At 48.6% G+C, this 18,070-nt stretch overlaps 1 protein-coding gene across 50 annotated transcripts in view; it reads right to left on the bottom strand.

The window, feature by feature from the left end:
* The window catches only part of MAP4 (microtubule associated protein 4), a 229,206-nt gene that overhangs the window by 5,915 nt on the left and 205,221 nt on the right, over positions 1-18,070 (bottom strand). For 28 of the 50 annotated variants that reach the window (XM_063602309.1, XM_063602318.1, XM_063602315.1 and 25 more), the window contains 6 exons: positions 15,251-15,434; positions 14,609-14,668; positions 14,195-14,487; positions 12,596-12,709; positions 10,629-10,721; positions 811-892 (listed from right to left, as the gene is read on the bottom strand). In XM_063602309.1, coding sequence (XP_063458379.1) covers positions 811-892; positions 10,629-10,721; positions 12,596-12,709; positions 14,195-14,487; positions 14,609-14,668; positions 15,251-15,434 — 826 coding nt within the window. The remainder of the gene's footprint in view (positions 1-810; positions 893-10,628; positions 10,722-12,595; positions 12,710-14,194; positions 14,488-14,608; positions 14,669-15,250; positions 15,435-18,070) is intronic. The other 22 variants (XM_055109833.3, XM_055109828.3, XM_063602334.1 and 19 more) reach the window with 5 other exon arrangements.

Here is an 18,070-nt window from a genome sequence, read left to right on the forward strand (position 1 = left end):
TTCACCATGTTGGCCAGGCTGTTCTCAAACTCCTGACCTCAAGTGATCCGCCCGCTTTGGCCTCCCAAAGTGCTGGGATTACAGGCATGAGACACCGTGCCCGCTCTGAGGGAAGAGAGTTTTGCCTTCACCTTATCTGGCCTGTGGTGGCTAGCCTTCTGGGATACCAGGTCTGCCAGCCAGTGTGCCTGCTGCTGCAGCAGTCCTACTCACAAATCTGCTGTAGACCCAGGAACTAGGACACGAGGCTGCTAGGGGACTACCCAAGGCAAGAGCCCAGCCTCCGCACAGCGACTTCCACAGGGGCGCTGGGCCAACCATGTTACTGGAAGGAAACTGCATTAGTGCCAGCTGCTGAACGCCTCCCATTCTCCTGCCAGGGTTAGCGGCTGATGCTTCACTGGTTGGGAGCACCCTTTGCTCCTGCATCTGATAGGTGGGACCTGAACACTGCCCTCTATACAGCTCCTTCAGCAGTAGCTTCTGTAATCCTCGTTTAGAGCCAATCCAGGTTCTCAGCTCAGAGTGCACCGCTTCCCCAGGCCTAGCTCAATAGTTCCACGCACACAGTAGGTACTCAAGAGAATGCCTGTGCAGATGGCTGCTGTAAGAAACTGCTCCTCCTCCACTTAGAGGTTAGCACCCGAACTCCTGCTCCCTGACAGAATAAGGACTGCGGTGTCCTGGGTAGTCTTCATGGGATGCTAAAGGCACAGAGATGAAACCCTTGCCAGCCAGCGGGCTGCCCAGCTGACCCATGGCAGGACGACATACCCTGGAGACCCAGTGGGCAAGGGAGGCACCACTCACCAGGCTTGTGCTTGATGTTAGCCTTAGACCCACACTTGGAGGAGACCTTAGAGATGTCCACTTTCTTGTTCTGAATCTGAACCTGAAGAGAAGGACACAAAAGACTCATTCAGAGAGAAGGTATACTGTCAGAGCCAACCCCATGCTACCTTTTAAATCTTCTCCGTGTTCAGGGTTTCTCGCTCCCTCTGTAAGCGGCTATCTCAGTCTGGTCAAAGACAAGGTCATCTCCCTAAGTACTTAAAAGAGCCCTCGACCCACCCTGGCCCTGCTCTTCACTTCCTTTTTTTTTTTAAAGATGGAGTCTCGCTCTGTTGCCCAGGCTGGAGTACAGTGGTACGATCTCAGCTCGCTATAACCTCCGCCTCCTGGGGTCAAGCAATTCTCCTGCCTCAGCCTCCCGAGTAGCTGGGATTACAGGCGTGTACCACCACATCTGGCTAATTTTTTGTATTTTTAGTAGAGACAAGGTTTCACCATGTTGGCCAGGCTGGTCTCGAACTCCTGACCTCAGGAGATCCACCCACCTCAGATTTCCAGAGCCCAGAGTGCTGGGATTACAGGCGTGAGCCACCACGCCTGGCCTTCACTTTTTTTTTTTTTTTAAGACGGAGTTTCACTCTTGTTGCCCAGGCTGGCACGATCTTGGCTCACTCCAGCCTCCATCTCCCGGGTTCAAGTGATTCTTCTGCCTCAGCCTCTGGAGTAGCTGGGATTACAGGCATGCGCCACCACACCCAGCTAATTTTGTATTTTTAGTAGAGATAGGGTTTCTCCATATTGGTCAGGCTGGTCTCGAACTCCTGACCTCAGGTGATCCGCCTGCCTCAGGATCCCAAAGTGCTGGAATTACAGGTGTGAGCCACCACGCCCGGCCACCAGCCTACACTTCTAACCCCACCTCCAGCCAGACCAAACCACCATTTCCACACCCCACAGGTCTTTCTGTGCAGACCCTGTCCATGTATGCTCCAGACAGCTCTTCTGTCATTTCACCAGGTCCAAACACCAGCACCAAGGCTCCCATGAAATATCCCCTTTATTCCATCTCAAAACCTTACCTATCAACTCCTTGCCCAGAGAACCTGGAATAACATATTTACTTCTAGTCCTTTTCAATGCATTTTCCCCTTGGGAGAGGTGAGGGGGTGGTGTGTGTGTGTGTGTGTGTATGTGTGTGCGTGTGTGTACGCGTGCGTGCGTGTTGTGTGTGTGTGTGTAATCATAGTATTCCTGCTTAATCCATGTTATAACAATTTTCCCAGCCAGGTGCAGTGGGTCATGCCTGTAATCCCAGCACTTTGGGAGGCTGAGGCAGGCAGATCACCTGTGGCTAGGAGTTTGAGACCAGCCTGGCCAGCACAGTGAAACTCTATCTCTACTAAAAATGCAAAAATTTGCATTTAAAGGTGGTGCACCTTGGCTGGGCACGGTGGCTCACGCCTGTAATCCCAGCACTTTGGGAGGCTAAGGCGGGCGGATCACGAGGTCAGGAGATCGAGACCATCCTGGCTAACATGGTGAAACCCCGTCTCTACTAAAAATAAAAAAAAAATTAGCCGGGCGTGGTGGCAGGCGCCTGTAGTCCCAGTACTCGGGAGGCTGAGGCAGGAGAATGGCATGAACTCGGGAGGCAGAGCTTGCAGTGAGCCGAGATCGCGCCACTGCACTCCAGCCTGGGCAACAGAAAGAGACTCCGCCTCAAAAAAAAAAGGTGGTGCATCTTTAAGTCTATAGCCATGCATGCCCTCTGGGTTGCTGGATGGGGATTCCAGCATTCCTGTGAGTGGCCCCGCTGTCCTCTGGTAGGTACTGTGGGAGAGCCTGACTTTCCAACACATCAACTCCATGCAGTGTTGCACCATTCTGGTGGGTTTCACCACAAGCTGTTAAATGGTGAGCTACCTTCTTGAGCCCTGTTTTCCCTTCTTTGGTGTCAGGAAATATAGTCTTCACCATGTTTCCAGAGGACAGATATAATGCCACCAGTATTTTTATATTTGCACCCACAGCCCAAGGCCTGGCACAGAATAACTACCCACAATCCCCAGCTTGCCAGAGCCATTCTCAGTCTTGCCTCTAAAACTTGGCTCATGCCTAACCCAGCAAACCCATTATGTTTTCTTCCCCATCCTTCAATGCCCAGCTCAAAAGGTGCCTTCCATATGGCCTCACATAGCTCTCGCTTCAATCCGTCTCTTTCTCATATCATCTCTTGAAGGGACACCACCAGGAACTATACCATAATGGCTTCACGTGTTTGATAATTACATACAGAGTAGTTAACTACTGTGAAAACACACAGCCTCTACTTTGTCTCATCTTTCCAAAAAGTCTGCAATTTTCCCTAGATAGAAATTTTTTTCTTTTCTCCTCAATCTATAGTTCATTATACAGATATTTATAGGCATCTCCAAAATGGAAGTTTAGGATACAGCACAGATACCTCCTCCTAAGTATGTGCTGATGACACCATTGTAAGCGCTTTATCTGGGTTTAAAACAAGGTATCTTGTTATTTGTTAGGGGAAGAAATGGCCAATTCAAGAAGAGGGAGACATGAAGACCTCATCCAAACATCTCCCTATCCTTATCCCCCATAAGAGAGGGCACAGGGAAGGGTACTTTTACCAGCCAAAGATCTGGTAGCTGCTTAAACCAACCCAACATGGGTCTTCAAGCAATGGTGACAAGCTCATCTTAGCTGTAACCACAACAGCACCTGCAAGAAGTTAACAGTCACTCTCCAAGGCCAGGGCCCTCACCAAGATGTAGAGCCACACATTTCTTTCTTGTTTTCTTTTGAGACAGGGTCTCACTCTGCCACCCAGGATGAAGTGCAGAGGCATGACCTTAGCTCACTGTAGCCTCAACCTCCCAGGCTCAAGCCCCTCAAGTGGCTGAGACTACAGGCGCACACCACCATGCTCAGCTAATTTTTGCATTTTTTTGTAGAGAAGGGGTTTCGCCAAGTGGCCCAGGCTGGTCTCGAATTTCTGGGCTGAAGCAACCCACTTGCCTTGGCCTCCCAAAGTACTTGGATTACAAGTGTGAGCCACTGCATCGGCCAGGGCCACAGATTTCTTGACAGTGTTCCATATTTGAAGCCTCTATCTCCTGACCTTTTGTCTAGTATGCAATTAAAGAATAGTTGAGGGGCAGTCAGTTTCACGTTATGGATGTATTCCAGCTGGTAAATGAAGAAGTAATGCTAGAATTAGTCTTACCATGGCATATGCCTACTGAACCCACAGGTCCAGGAATTGCCAACATCACAAAAAAAGAGACAACCGAAGAATGAGACATGAATGTAATTTCTCACAGAATAAACCTCATTACCTACTTACATGTCATGCTAGCATGTGGGGAAAAAACCAAAACCAAATAAATTTAAAGAAAATTGAGGGACAACAGAATATGTTAATTAAAACCATGAGGATGTAATTAGAAGAATCCAGATTCTAGGACAAACCACTGAGCTTACCCATCAAGGAAATTACCAGTAAAAAAAAGAATGAGCCAGGCACAGTGGCTCACACCTGTAATCCCAGCACTTTGGGAGGGCTGACGCGGGTGGATCATTTGAGGTCAGGAGTTCGAGAACAGCCTGGGCAACACGGTGAGACCCTGTCTCTACTAAAAAATACAAAAGTTAGGCTGGGTGCAGTGGCTCATGCCTGTAATCCCAGCACTTTGGGAGGCTGAGGTGGGTGGATCACCTGAGGTCAGGAGTTCAAGACCAGCCTGACCAATATGGTAAAACCCCATCTCTACAAAAAATACTAAAATTAGCTGGGTGTGCTGGTGGGCACTGTAGTCCCAGTTACTCGGGAGGCTGAGACAGAATTCTTGAACCCAGGAGGCAGAGGCTGCAATGAGCTGAGATCGTGCCATTGCACTCCACCCTGGGTGACAAAACGAGACTCCGTTTTTTTTTTTTTTTTTTTGAGACCAAATCTCACTTTGTCGCCAGGCTGGAGTCCAATGGCATGATTTCAACTCACTGCAACCTCCGACTGCCTGGTTCAAGCGATTCTCCTGCCTCAGCTTTCCAAGTAGCTGGGATTATAGGCACGCACCACCACGCCCAGCTGATTTTTGTATTTTTAGTACAGCCGGGGTTTCACTGTGTTGGCCAGGATGGTCTAGAACTCCTGACCTTGTGACCCACCTGCCTCAGCCTCCCAAAGTGCTGGGATTACAGGTGTGAGCCACCATGCCCAGCCAAGACTCTGTCTTTAAAACAACAACAACAACAACAACAATAAGAACCCAAAAGTTAGCAGGGCATGGTGGTGCACGCCTGTAATCCTGGCTACTCAGGAGGCTGAGGCAGGAGAATTGATTGAGCCCAGAAGGCGGAGGTTGCAGTGAGCCAAAATCACGCCACTGCACTCCAGCCTGGGCCACAGAGTGAGACTTTGTCTCAAAAACAAAACAAAACAAAACAAAACAAAAAAAGCTGCTGGCTCACACCTGTAATCCTAGCACTTTGGGAGGCCGAGGTGGGCGGATCACAAGGTCAGGAGATCGAGACCATCCTGGCTAATACGGTGAAACCCAATCTCTGCTAAAAATACAAAAAATTAGCTGGGCGTGGCAGCGGGTGCCTGTAGTCCCAGCTACTCAGGAGGCTGAGACAGGAGAATCACTTGAACCCGGGAGGCGGAGGTTTCAGTGAGCCGAGATCGCGCCACTGCACTCCAGCCTGGGTGACAGAGTGAGACTCTGTCTCCAAAAAAAAAAAAAAAAACAAAAAACAAAAAACAAAAAAAAAACCTAGGTAGCTCACACCATGAAACAGATGTAGTTTCTGACATAAGAGTCCTATGTTAGGAATATATCCTAGAGAAATAACTTGAAATGTTAAAGCTATTTATACAAAAATATGATTTTAAATGTGTTATAGCTTCATGCCTGAGGGACAGAGCGAGACTGTGTCTCAAAAAAAAAAAAAAAAAAAAAAAAGAATGGAGTGGGGACTTGTAGAGTAAAAGCAGCTTAAGATTAAAAGAGTTATAGCTTGTATTATCTTATTAGTGTTACTATTTTAAATATATGGATCAATTTTTTCCTTTTTTTTTGTTGAGATGGAGTCTCGCTCTGTCGCCCAGGCTGGAGTGCAGTGGCGTGATCTTGCCTCACTGCAACCTCTGCCTCCCGGGTTCAAGCGATTCTCCTGCATCAGCCTCCTGAGTAGCTGGTACTACAGGCACGTGCCACCACGCCCAGCTAATTTTTTGTATTTTTAGTAGAGATGGGGTTTCACCGTGTTAGCCAGGATGGTCTCGATCTCCTGACCTCATGATCCGCCTGCCTCAGCCTCCCAAATTGCTGGGATTACAGGCGTGAGCCACCGCGCCCAGCTATATGCTGAAGTATTAACAAATAAATAATATATCTAGGACTGGCTTCAAAATACTTGGGATAGGCATATACAGATAAACCAAGACTGCTCATGTAGATAGTAAATGAGGCAGGGTAAAAGGTACATCAGGTTCATTTTACTGTTTTTTTCTACTTGTCTGTGTTTGAAAATTCCCACAATAAAAAGTTGTTTTTTTTTTTTTTTTTGGTTTTTGTTTTTTGAGACGGAGTTTCGCTCTTGTTGCCCAGGCTGGAGTGCAATGGCACAATCTCGGCTCACCATAACCTCCGCCTCCCAGGATCAAGCGATTCTCCTGCTTCAGCCTCCAGAGTAGCTGGGATTATAGGCATGCACCACTAGGCCTGGCTAATTTTGTACTTTTAATAGAGACGGGGTTTCTCCATGTTGGTCAGGCTGGTCTCGAACTCCCGACCTCAGGTGATCTGCCTGCCTTGGCTTCCCACAGTGCTGGGATTACAGGCATGAGCCGCTGTGCCCAGCCCAGTAAAAAGTTTTAAAAAGCTTAACTGAGCCTCACTCACTTTAATAAAGTCCACCACCTCTAGGCTACAGCTCTCCCTCCTTAGGTGGCTATGTGGAGGAGTCTACAGTCTGCTTCCAAACGATTCCCCCACACCACCCTGCCTCCACTCTATGCTCCAGCCTCAGGGAACCATGTGCGGCACCTCCTTCATGGGCTGGCCCAAGTGTCCCCTCCTCGGGGACTGCAGAAGCCCCGCTGGCTCTCTGTGGTCCTAGGAGCAATCACGGCATCACACACCTTGCTCTGCTTGTGCTTACACAGGCTGCCTGCCGCTCTATGAGAGCCTGCAGGCACACTCCAGGTACCAAAACATGCTGTCAGGAGGTCTCAGCGCCCACTACACATGCACAGCCCCTTGCAAGGGTGAAATGGAACCAAAACGGACAGAAAATCTTAACTGGGACCAGCCACAGAAGAAGCCACTACATTGGCACTGGCTCATCACTCCCCTCCCTCCCCTCCGCTGGTGTCCTCCTGGCTCTCATCAAGGGGTATGTCTGTCTGTCTGTCGGGGGCATTTTTGGAGCACTAACTAGGATCCTGTTTGGAGCCTCTCATCCCTGTGGTAACTGCGTTATTTCTGTGTGTGTGTGGGGGTGTGTGTGTGTGTGGGGGGGGGGAGTGGTGGGGGGTGTAATGCTGTTCTGTCTGCACAGCAGGTCCTCCTCCCTTTTTTTTCAGTGTCTCTCTCTGTCACCCAGGCTGAAGTGTGGTGGTGCCATCACGGCTCATTGCAGTCTCAACTACCCAGGCTCAAGCAATCCTCCCCTCTCAGCCTCCTGAGAAGCTAGAACCACAGGCACATGCCACCTAATGCTGCCAGGCACATGTCTAATTTAAAATTGCTTTGAAACCCAGGCTGGTTTCGAAGCAATCCTCCTGCCTGGGCCTCCCAGGGCCACTGTACCTGGCCTTATTTTAACAGATATTTTTTTTGGGACTGGGCGCAGTAGCTCTTGCTATAATCCCAGCACTTTGGGAGGCCAAGGTGGGTGGATCACCTGAGGTCAGGAGTTCGAGACCAGCCTGCCCAATATAGCAAAACCCCGTCTCTACTAAAAGTACAAAAATTAGCCCAGGTGCGGTGGCTCATGCCTGTAATCCCAGCACTTTGGGAGGCCGAGGCGGGCGGATCATGAGGTCAGGAGATGGAGACCATTCTGGCTAACATGGTGAAACCCCGCCTCTACTAAAAAATATAAAAAATTAGCTGGGCATTGTGGCGGGCGCCTGTAGTCCCAGCTACTCGGGAGGCTGAAGCAGGAGAATAGCATCAATCCGGGAGGCGGAGCTTGCAGTGAGCCGAGATCGCACCACTGCACTCCAGCCTTGGTGACAGATCGAGACTCCGTCTCAAAAATAATAACATAACATAACATAAAATACAAAAATTAGCTAGGCATGGTGGCAGGCGCCTATAATCCCAGCTACTCGGGAAGCTGACGAAGGAGAATCGCTTGAACCTGGGAGGTAGAGATTGCAGTGAGCCGAGATTACGCCACTGCACTCCAGGCTGGGCGACAGAGCAAGACTTTTTTTTGTAGAGACGGGGGTCTTACTATGGTGCCCAGCCGGGGGGCTCATCATTTTAAACTGCACATTTCCTTGTGGTGGCTTTAGGGAGGGACTGACAGAGATTATGGAAGGAAACAAAGCACCTGGGTCCAGCTGTGGTCAGCTGTTGTTTATCCTCATCTTCCCACCAGGAAAGATGGCTCACAGTAGTCTCCCTAATTCTCTGTTTAAGGAAGCCTCCTAAAGTGAAAAGGCTTTAAAAATACATTCACCCTCAAAACAACAAAACAAAACAAAAAACCCTACACATGTGAGGTCATGTGTAGGCAGTGTGGAAAGATCACAGCAGGTGATACATTAATGATGACTATTTTCAGAGCTCTTATATGCACCACACAACACACACAAATATATCTCTATGTCTCACCTACACAAGTGACCCGGTTCCCTCAGAACCCCTGTTCACCTTCTGTTTTCATCCAGGACAAAGCCAGGCTCAGCAGCTGCCTGGGCCCCTCGTGGGCTGGATCTTTGTCACCTCACTTCAGCTGATCCTATTCCAGGCTGACTAATTAGTCTGGTCAAGCAACTCCACCCGAGTGTAAAGGATGCCATTTCTACCCAGGCCAGGAAGAGGCAGTGGTGAGAAGATGACCAGGAAGGAGGGGCAGGAAGGAGAGTTGTGTGGGGCAAGAATGAAAGCTCATGGCCGCATTCCTCATGATACAACTGCTGGGGGTATCTGTAGGCCATGGGCAGGATGTCATGATCACCAAGGAGGAGGCAGGAGTGTTAACAGAGTCTAAAAATGATAAGGGTAAGTGGAGCAGGACCTAGTCCGGTTCAGGACAGTAAGGAGAAAGAACCGAATGAACTCAAAAGAAACAGAGGAAAGACAGGCTGTCTCACTTGGCCTGGAAGGGAGCGGTGAGGGCAGGGGCTGTGCATGGCGGCTTCTGGTGCCTCTGGCACAACTCCACAGAGTACCACTTTTCTAGGCACTGTCACAGTGACAAGCGGAAAGCACACAGGTTGTTCTTCACACACTCGACGACAGTAAGACTTCGCCCTTTCTCTCCCTAGACCAGAACCTCCCTGTGAGCGGGGATCACCTGTGTCCCTAATACACATCATAGAGCTGGCACACAATGGCAGCAAGACAAAAAGAAGGGTTTGGGTGGAAGAGGAAAGAGGACAAAAAGATAAGGAGGGAAAGTCTGGGCGCAGTGGCTCACGCCTGTAATCCCAGCACTTTGGGAGGCCAAGGCGGGCAGATCACAAGGTCAGGAGTTCAAGGCCAACCTGGCCAGCATGATGAAACCCCGTCTCTACTAAAAATACAAAAATTAGCTGGGCGTGGTGGCGCATGCCTGTAGCCCCAGCAACTCGGGAGGCTGAGGCAGGAGAACTGACTGACCCTGGTAGGTGGAGGTTGCAGTGACCTGAGATCACACCACTGCACGCCAGCCTGGGCAACAGAGTGAACTCTGTATCAAAACAAAAACAAAACAAACAAACAAACAAACAAAAAAACAGGAAAAGGGACTAAAAAAGGAGGGGAAGAAAAAGGAGGAAGGGATTAGAAAATGGACAAAAAAAAGGAGAGCAGAAAGGGAAATGGGAGGGCCGGGCGCAGTGTTTCATGCCTGTAATCCCAGCACTTTGGCAGGCCAAAGTGGGTGGATCATGAGGTCAGGAGTTCAAGACCAGCCTGGCCAACATAGTGAAATCCCGTCTCTACTAAAAATACAAAAATTAGCCGGGCATGGTGGCGCGTACTTGCAGTCCCGGCTACTCGGGAGGCTGAGGCAGGAGAATAGCTTGAACCTGGGAGGTGGTGGTTGCAGTGAGCTGAGATCACACCACTGCACTCTAGCTTGGGCAACAAAGTGAGACTTCATCTCAAAAAAACGTGGGGAAGGGATAGGAAGAAAATGTTGATTAATTCTTATTTTATAATAACAAGGATTCAAAGATGAGCTCTGGAAAGATCCAGACATCTGTCTCAGAGAAGTTACTTCCACGGTAATTCAAGGGCATGCAGACCGACATACGCATCCCAGGAACGGACTCCAGACAGGCAACAGGTCTGCTGCTGACCGCTGTGCTCAGACCCAGGCTCTGACATAGCTGGAGAAAAATCCAAAGCCTCCCACCCATATGGGTAAAAAGATACTGAGTGGATATCACCATGCTGGTGTTTAGGGGCTCGCCAGAAACACCCTGTCTAACATGGGAGCATCAAGGTCCCCTCACTTTGCTAGTCTGCTTCTTACAGAATGCTACAGCTCAGGTCACTGGGATTCTATCTACATGGGCACCTGGCTCTCTCCCTAGTATACCCCACAGTGGGCTATATCTCAGATGCCAGCTAACCAGAGCTTATACTTACATTACCACCTCCAGGGACATGCTTAATATTGTCCTTGGAACCACACTTGGACTGAATATGGCTGTAGCTCACTTTTTTGGAGACTATCTGGACCTGGAGTGTTAGAAAATAGAAAAAACAACACAAAGGCAGAGGACTGGTTAGAACCGACACAGGGAAGGCAGTGAGTCCACACGTGATCACAATGACCAACAAAAAGTGTTGTTAAACCTCCACCCCCACCTTCTACAGAACAGATGTGGAAAAGCACAGGAAAAGAAATGTGAAAGAGCAAGAAGGGGAGTGAAAAACGTGAACAGACAACACAACGACAGGAGCAGAGCTGCGCAGGCACTGCATGTTGGTCATCACCGCTCCTTGGGGGCGGGGTTGTGGTTCACAAGGCCCAGGCAGCAGCCCAACCTGATGCCCAACCAGGCACAGCCCTACCTCCTTGCTCTGCTCCCTCCTCAAGAGCTGGGCACAGTGTCCTTGGCTCTTCTCTGCAAGTCTTATCATGTGGACCTGTTCTCACCCAAAGAGCGTGCTTCCCTTAAATCTGGGCCCTGGAATGGCTGCAGCCAGACCCACTCTCAGAAGCAAAGGCTGCTCTGAGAAGCACTGGGCAGCTGGCAACAAGGGCACGGATGATACTAACAGGACGGAGGGGCCAGTGCTCAGATGTGCATACAAATGGATACAGAATCTCCAACACCAGGGGAGCGGCTACAGCCTCCACACTTAGCCCATTTGTCTCAGGGCTTGAGAAGGCATAGTATTTTTGACTCAAGGGTAAAATACCTTCTTGAATCCTCCATATGCCTAATCCTCTGCCCTGTGAGGTGCCCATGCGGAAAGAACAGGCTCTAAGCAGGGCAGCAAGGACGCCCAATCCTGGGGGCACAACCACACTGTATAGTACGGGAATGGCTTCCCCTGGAACTGAGAAACACCAAGGCCCTGGCTCTAAGAGTCTGGAACAAAGAATCCTAGGACCTTCTCAAGAAGGAATAGTTGCCAACTTCCTTTCTTTGCAAATGATGCAGGTCCCAGGCTGAAGAGTTCTCCACAGAGTACAGAAATCCTGAGAAACTCCAACCCATATACCTCATTGTACCTACTCATTTCTAGCCTTTTTCACAATTTTGATGGTAACCAAGTGGTTAGCAAACTACTTAATGAGCCTTGGTCTGAACCTAGGACCTCTAGTAGTCACCCAGAAGCCACGGTGCAGCTTTCTTCACTGTAGGAATGCCCTAGGCTGAGACTTCCCATGCTGGTCCCTAAGGGCTGGAGTGTGGGCTTCTCCGGCAGAGGCACACCTACCTGCTACAGCTAAGGAAGGTAGGTGTTGCAAGCACTCAGGAGGGGCCTGGTTTCCAGGTTTACAGAGGCAAGGGGAAAGAACCTGTGGTTTCAGCTTACCTCTGCCCTCCAGTTGATGCTGCATACCTATACTAAGTGGGTTTCCATTGGGAATGAGCATCCTAACTTTCAGTTAAGAGGTGACCCGGGGAACCAGGACAAATGAAGTTATCTCCATACCCAGCAGCATTATGAGAGGGATCTTTTACTTCAAGGTAAAGCACAGGGGCTCCAGGGTTCCAGGTGGTGGAAATTACCCCTGCCATGTCTTCTTGATAACGAATGTGGGTGCACTGTATTTGCATCCATACCAGGTAGGTTTCACATCAAGGTCAGTGTGAAGGAAATGAATGAAAGTCTTTGGATCCATTTTATCCAGCCAAAAATTATATATATATGTATTCTCCAAAGGGCTAATGGGCTCCCAACTCTATTAACTTTCAAGGTTAATACAAAAAATTTTCTGATGGCTGAGTCATCAAGCACAGAGAAGGGAATGTAGGGGAGAAGAAGTAGAAACTAGTTAGGGAAAGGGAAAAAGTGCAAGAGAGGGCATGTGGCTCAGGCTGGAAGAAGTATTTTACCATCTTCACCTTGCAGAGGTGGGTCTAAATAAAACTCACTTTCCCCGCAGGTTGTTTCTGTGCACTTGCAATTGGGCCGGCTGTTTTAGTGACTGCATTAGATTCAGGCTTTCGGGTTGTAGCAGCTGCCTCTGTTTTTTTCTCTACTTTGGCCTGGATGGAGATAAAGGGAGGGCAAATTTCAAACCAAGAGGATAAGAGCTCAAATGCCAAGAAGGGAAGAAGGCTGTAGGGGACTCAAATCCAGGTCAGGCCACCAGGCAAAAGCAGGTGGCCTTTGATCCTAGGCAAAACCATACATTTCCCAGGGTAGACCAAGTCAAAGATCCTTGAGTAGAGGACCACAAAAGAAGGAGCTGCAGGCCATAGCCTTAAGACATGAGGAACAGATCAAGACACTAGCTAATGGAGAAAAGGCACAAAGGAAGGCTAAGACAACCAAATTAGTGATTCTGAGAGTGTGCTGGGGCATGATTTTCCAATTACAATACCCCCCACCCCATGCCAAATGTTCTGATATGCCCCAAGCAGCTGCCACGGTCACAGGAAGTCAATACTGATAGAAAGTGTCAGACTCTTTAGGTATGTTGAAGCAGAAAACAATTCACTAGATCAAGTCACTCAACTCCCCACCCAAGAACTCCTGTAACTTTTGCACCATGAAACCATAAGAGCAAAGACGGGGAGATAGGCCATCAGCAGCACAGCCCAGAGGCCTGCTGGGCACACCAGAGCCACTGTCGCTACCAAAAGCAACTCTCAGGCTCTTCTCTAGACTGATCTCAGCTTGCCATCAGTGTCTTCCAACAGTACCAGGATTCCACCTCATTTTTGTCCCTCCTAAATTTCTTAACAGCTCCAGATTAAGCAATTTAAGTATTCTGCCCTGGATGGTGGTGGTGGTGTAGAGCTAGTGAATGACCTAGGAGATGAGATGGTCACTACTCCAGGGACCCGAACATTCTCAGACGGACTTTCATCACCACCTTTTCACGCAGAGTTCCCATGGTTACCAACAGTTAAATAATTCTGGGACTGATGCAACCAGAAAATCTTAACCACCGGAAAATCCTAAAAGTGAAGCACTGTGATCTTTCTCCATCACTATATGCAGTGCAGTCCTGCTGTTTAGGAAGGCCAGAGGCTCACAGCACGACTCATCCTGGCTACAAGAGGACACCCTAGTCCTCTTTCAGATATATTCCACTCAAGTTATGGGTTGTGGAAGTAAGAGGTGTTCTACCTTCTGCCTATCCTGACATTCTCTGTGCAGGCTAAGAACCATGAAAAACTAGGCTCATGTCAAGTGTCTCTCTCACTTGCAGAGTCTCTGAGGCCTCCTCTGTTTCTTCTACAAAAGAATCCTTTTACATCCAAGCAAAAATGTAAACCCAGACCCCAACATCTAGAACAGGAGCCTTTCTTATTGAGACAGGAAGAGAAAGCCCAGAGCTCAGCCTACCCCGCCTCCCTGCTGCTGGGGCACAAAACCCACTACAGAGCCCCGGCTGAAATACCCTGATGCTGAGTCCAGTGTCCTGACTGCCTGCTTCTTTGGTGGGCCTGGGAACAGTGGGTGGAAATGGAGGGGAAGATGCAGGGGCCAGCATGCCAGGACCCCAAGCTCCCTGGACCCACCCGGCCTCCTCCAGGCTGATGCTTGATGTTTTCCGTGGAGCCAACCTTGGAGCGGACATTCTTCAGATCAGGAGCAGAAGCATTGGTGGCCAGGCGGCTGAGCCTGGGGGTGGTGGAGCTGGGTTTGGCCGAGGTGAGCTTCTTGTCTATGGAAGGAGTTGTGGAGGGCCGGGAGGGCATGGGTGTGGCCTTGACTCGGGTGGGAACCACCCCTGCAGCGGGGGCTGTCCCACTGAGAGTGGTGGTTTTCTTCATGGAACTGGTGGAGGTGCTCTTTGGGCGACTCAAGTCAGCTGCAAAGAAGGGAGTGAGAGATAACACGGGTTCAGGGAGAGAGAGAAAAAGGGAGACTTAAGCCACAGAGGAGGTGGGGGTTCAAGTTAGGGCTCTACAAAATGGCGGATGGGCTATTACCTGGAACAGACTTTGCAGTCATCTTCTTGACTTCTGCAGGTTTTCCCTCAGTCTTAATGGCTGTACAAAATATACTTATTAATATAACATTTAACAAACTGACCTGTTGGATAGTTCATCCAATAGTGAGATTCCTCATTATTTAACAATTACTGAATATCTACTTTGAGCCAGGGACTGTGTTAGTCCCTGGGAATGGAGTGGTAAATTAGATGGTCAGGCACTGAGTCTTATTCTTCTCTACTGCCCTCTATGTGGTCTTAAAAGTAGGCTGTCAATACATGCCTATGGACTTGAATAGCCCTCTTCTTATCATCATGTAAGCCCATGAGCACCACGTGCTAGGTGCTGTGGGTTACTAAGGCAAGAGTAAATTCTACCTGGAAATTCATGAGCAGTACATTTTTCTGCCTTCACTCAAGATTTTTCTGAATACATACAACTGCTAAGCTCACACAGAGATCAAGGCTTGTTGAGTACCAGGCCCACAGGGCTACCACTGTTCCAGGTAGTCCACTAAGGACCGGTGCGTAAGCAGGCCTGCACAGCTGTTTGTGATACTAGCTAGAGCTATGGCTGGGGCAAAGCCAAGATCCCATTTTCCCCTCCCTAGTTCCCATGGGAGAGAAAGGCAATACTCACCAGTGGGCTTCTTGGGCAGGAGCGTGGAGGGGCTCCTACTGCTTGGGCCAGTTGAGGCAACAGCGGCAGCTGTTGTGGTTTTTGCAACAGTCTGAGTGCTCTTGGACCCAGATCTGGAGGCCAGGGCAGAAGCTGGCTTGGATGGTGAGGCCCGCTTCTCAGGAGCCTTTGCATCTGCAATGGGCTGGAAATAGGAAAGTGGGAATGAGGCCTGCAGGTCAGCAATAGCCCCAAGGAGTCACGCTACAAGATGCTTCTTTTTTTGTTTGTTTTGTTTTGTTTTTGGAGACGAAGTCTCACTCTGTTGCCCAGGCTGGAGTGCAGTGGCATGATCTCGGCTCACTGCAGCCTCCGCCTCCCAGGTTCAAGCAATTCTCCTGACTCAGCCTCCAGAGTAGCTGGGACTACAGGCACGTGCCACCACGCCCAGCTAATTTTTTGTATTTTTAGTAGAGACAGGGTTTCACCGTGTTAGCCAGGATGATCTCGATCTCCTGACCTCATGATCCGCCTGCCTCAGCCTCCCAGAGTGCTGGGATTACCGGCATGAGCCACTGCACCTGGACACAAGATGTGTCTATACAACCATGTATTGGAGAACAGGAGGTACTGTGGGTTCAGCAGCTACTGACAGGAAAACACATATGGTTCTAAGAGCAAAGTCCTCCACATAAAGCAACAAACTGGCCATGCAGGGTGCTGTGTGATCTGAGGGCACAAAACAGAGAGTAAAACTACTTCAATCCAACTTGAGCCAGTGAGAATGAACAGCCCTGATGGGTACATCACCACAACCTACGTTTGCCTCCAAATCTACTGCTATATATATCATACACACACACACGCGCATATATTTTAATGTAACCTCTGTAGAAATGCCAAAAATACTAATGTATTTAATGTAATAAAATCTAATGTATTATACTTGACCAAAGATTAAACATACACAAACAAAAACTAAAAATTATGTTCAAATCGAGCCATTCTTTTGGCTAACACGCACCTAGAGAATGCTGAACAGGACTGAGCTGCAGATGGAGAGGCCACTGGCCAAATCTGGGACAGAAGCGTGAGCTGCAGCCCTACTCCAGCAAATCACTGAGCCTCTGAGCTTTATTTCCTCATCAGGATAAAGAGATTAGAATGGAGGGTGATGAAGGACCAGCTTTGATAATATGTGATGTCAGGAAATAAAGGATGAAAGGTCTCAGCACAGAGACGATGAGAAGAGGCAGGCCTGATCAACAGAAGGGATAAAGAGCACTGATATCACAGCTACAGTCTGAAAGCAAAAGGGAAAAAGTCTCTCAAGTATAGATGCTTGGCATCTGGGTCACTCTAGTTCCTTTTACATGGAGGCTGAGAATGACGTCTCTAGTGAATAAGGGAAAGAATCAATTTAGCCTGGTTTCTACGGGGATAGGGGATGAAGACACTATTTTGATAAACAAATTACCACATTACAAAAGAGAGTATGCCAAATCACAGACACAGTGGGCTCAGCTCTCTTCCTCCAAGAGAAGTGGCTATAAAGAGGGCAGTATGTAGGTAGTGACAAGCAGGATATCGTTAAATGGAAAAATCAGCTAAGGAGGTACTTAGAAATTAAGGGCTGGCATCCAATCAAATAAAGTCTAACTCTGCGAATGTAGGGTAATGACAATTTCCACAAATAAAGGCCTTAAGTATGGTGTGAAGAACGCTAAGGCTGGAATCAGGGGAAGTGGTTCTGCTACCAGCTCTGCTGGAAACATGTAGGATTTTGGCCAGAGGATTCCCTTTTCTATTGCTCTAAAATTTGAGGACTAAACCAGATGCTCTCTGGGATGTGCATCAAAATTTTAAGACTATGACTATTATTCAGAATAATCTAGCATAGTCTTATTATTTTGCCATGAGGGTAATAATGATAAAATAAGTTAGAAAAAAGTTATGTGGGATAGAAATCTCAAAAGGATGTTGCATCTTTTAGATGTCAGGCTCTTGGCTTCAAAAACCTGCAGAAGTTAACTGGAGCTATTCTGCTGTTTCCCAATTTACATTTTCTTCTCTGCCAGAATCATAATCTACTTATTTTTTCTGAATAGGTTTTTCTCTCTCTGTCTCTACAAATCTTTCTACCAAAATAAGCTGCAGATGAAGAGGCCACTGGCCAAATCTGGGTCAGAAGCCTGAGCTGCAGTCCTGGTTTGGCCCCTTAATTCTAAGTGTGCTATTTGGCAAATCGCTGGGCCTCTCTGAGCTTTATTTCCTCATCTGGATAAAAGAGATTAGAACAGGACTGGTACGGTGGCTCATGCCTGTAATCCCAGCACTTTGGGAGGCCGAGGCAGGCGGATCACCTGAGGTCAGGAGTTCGAGACCAGCCTGGCCAATGTGGTGAATCCCCAGCTCTACTAAAAATACAAAAAATTAGCCAGGCGTGGTGGCGGGTGCCTGTAATCCCAGCTACTCGGGAGGCTGAGGCACAAGAGATGCTTGAACCTGGGAGGTGGAGGTCGCAATGAGCCCAGATTGTGCCACTGCATTCCAGCCTGGGTGACAGAGCGAGGCTCCATCTCAAAAAAATAAAAATTAAAAAAAAGTTCATGTATATACAGCAACTAGTACACTACACTTCATTTATATGATTATTATAGAGTGAAATTTCACTAGACACCTCTCCTTCCTACTCTCCTCTGTCACCCCCCAGAAGCCGCTGCTGAATAAGCAACAGGGAGGACCTGCTGCCAGGGCTCCAGGCACCTCCCCTCTGCCCTCTTATTCAAACCTATTGTTTTCTAAAGATCAAGAAAAGCAACCAACTGGATAAATGAGGAT

This window comes from Pan paniscus, chromosome 2 (genome assembly GCF_029289425.2).
Source record: "Pan paniscus chromosome 2, NHGRI_mPanPan1-v2.0_pri, whole genome shotgun sequence".
Lineage (NCBI taxonomy): Eukaryota > Metazoa > Chordata > Mammalia > Primates > Hominidae > Pan > Pan paniscus.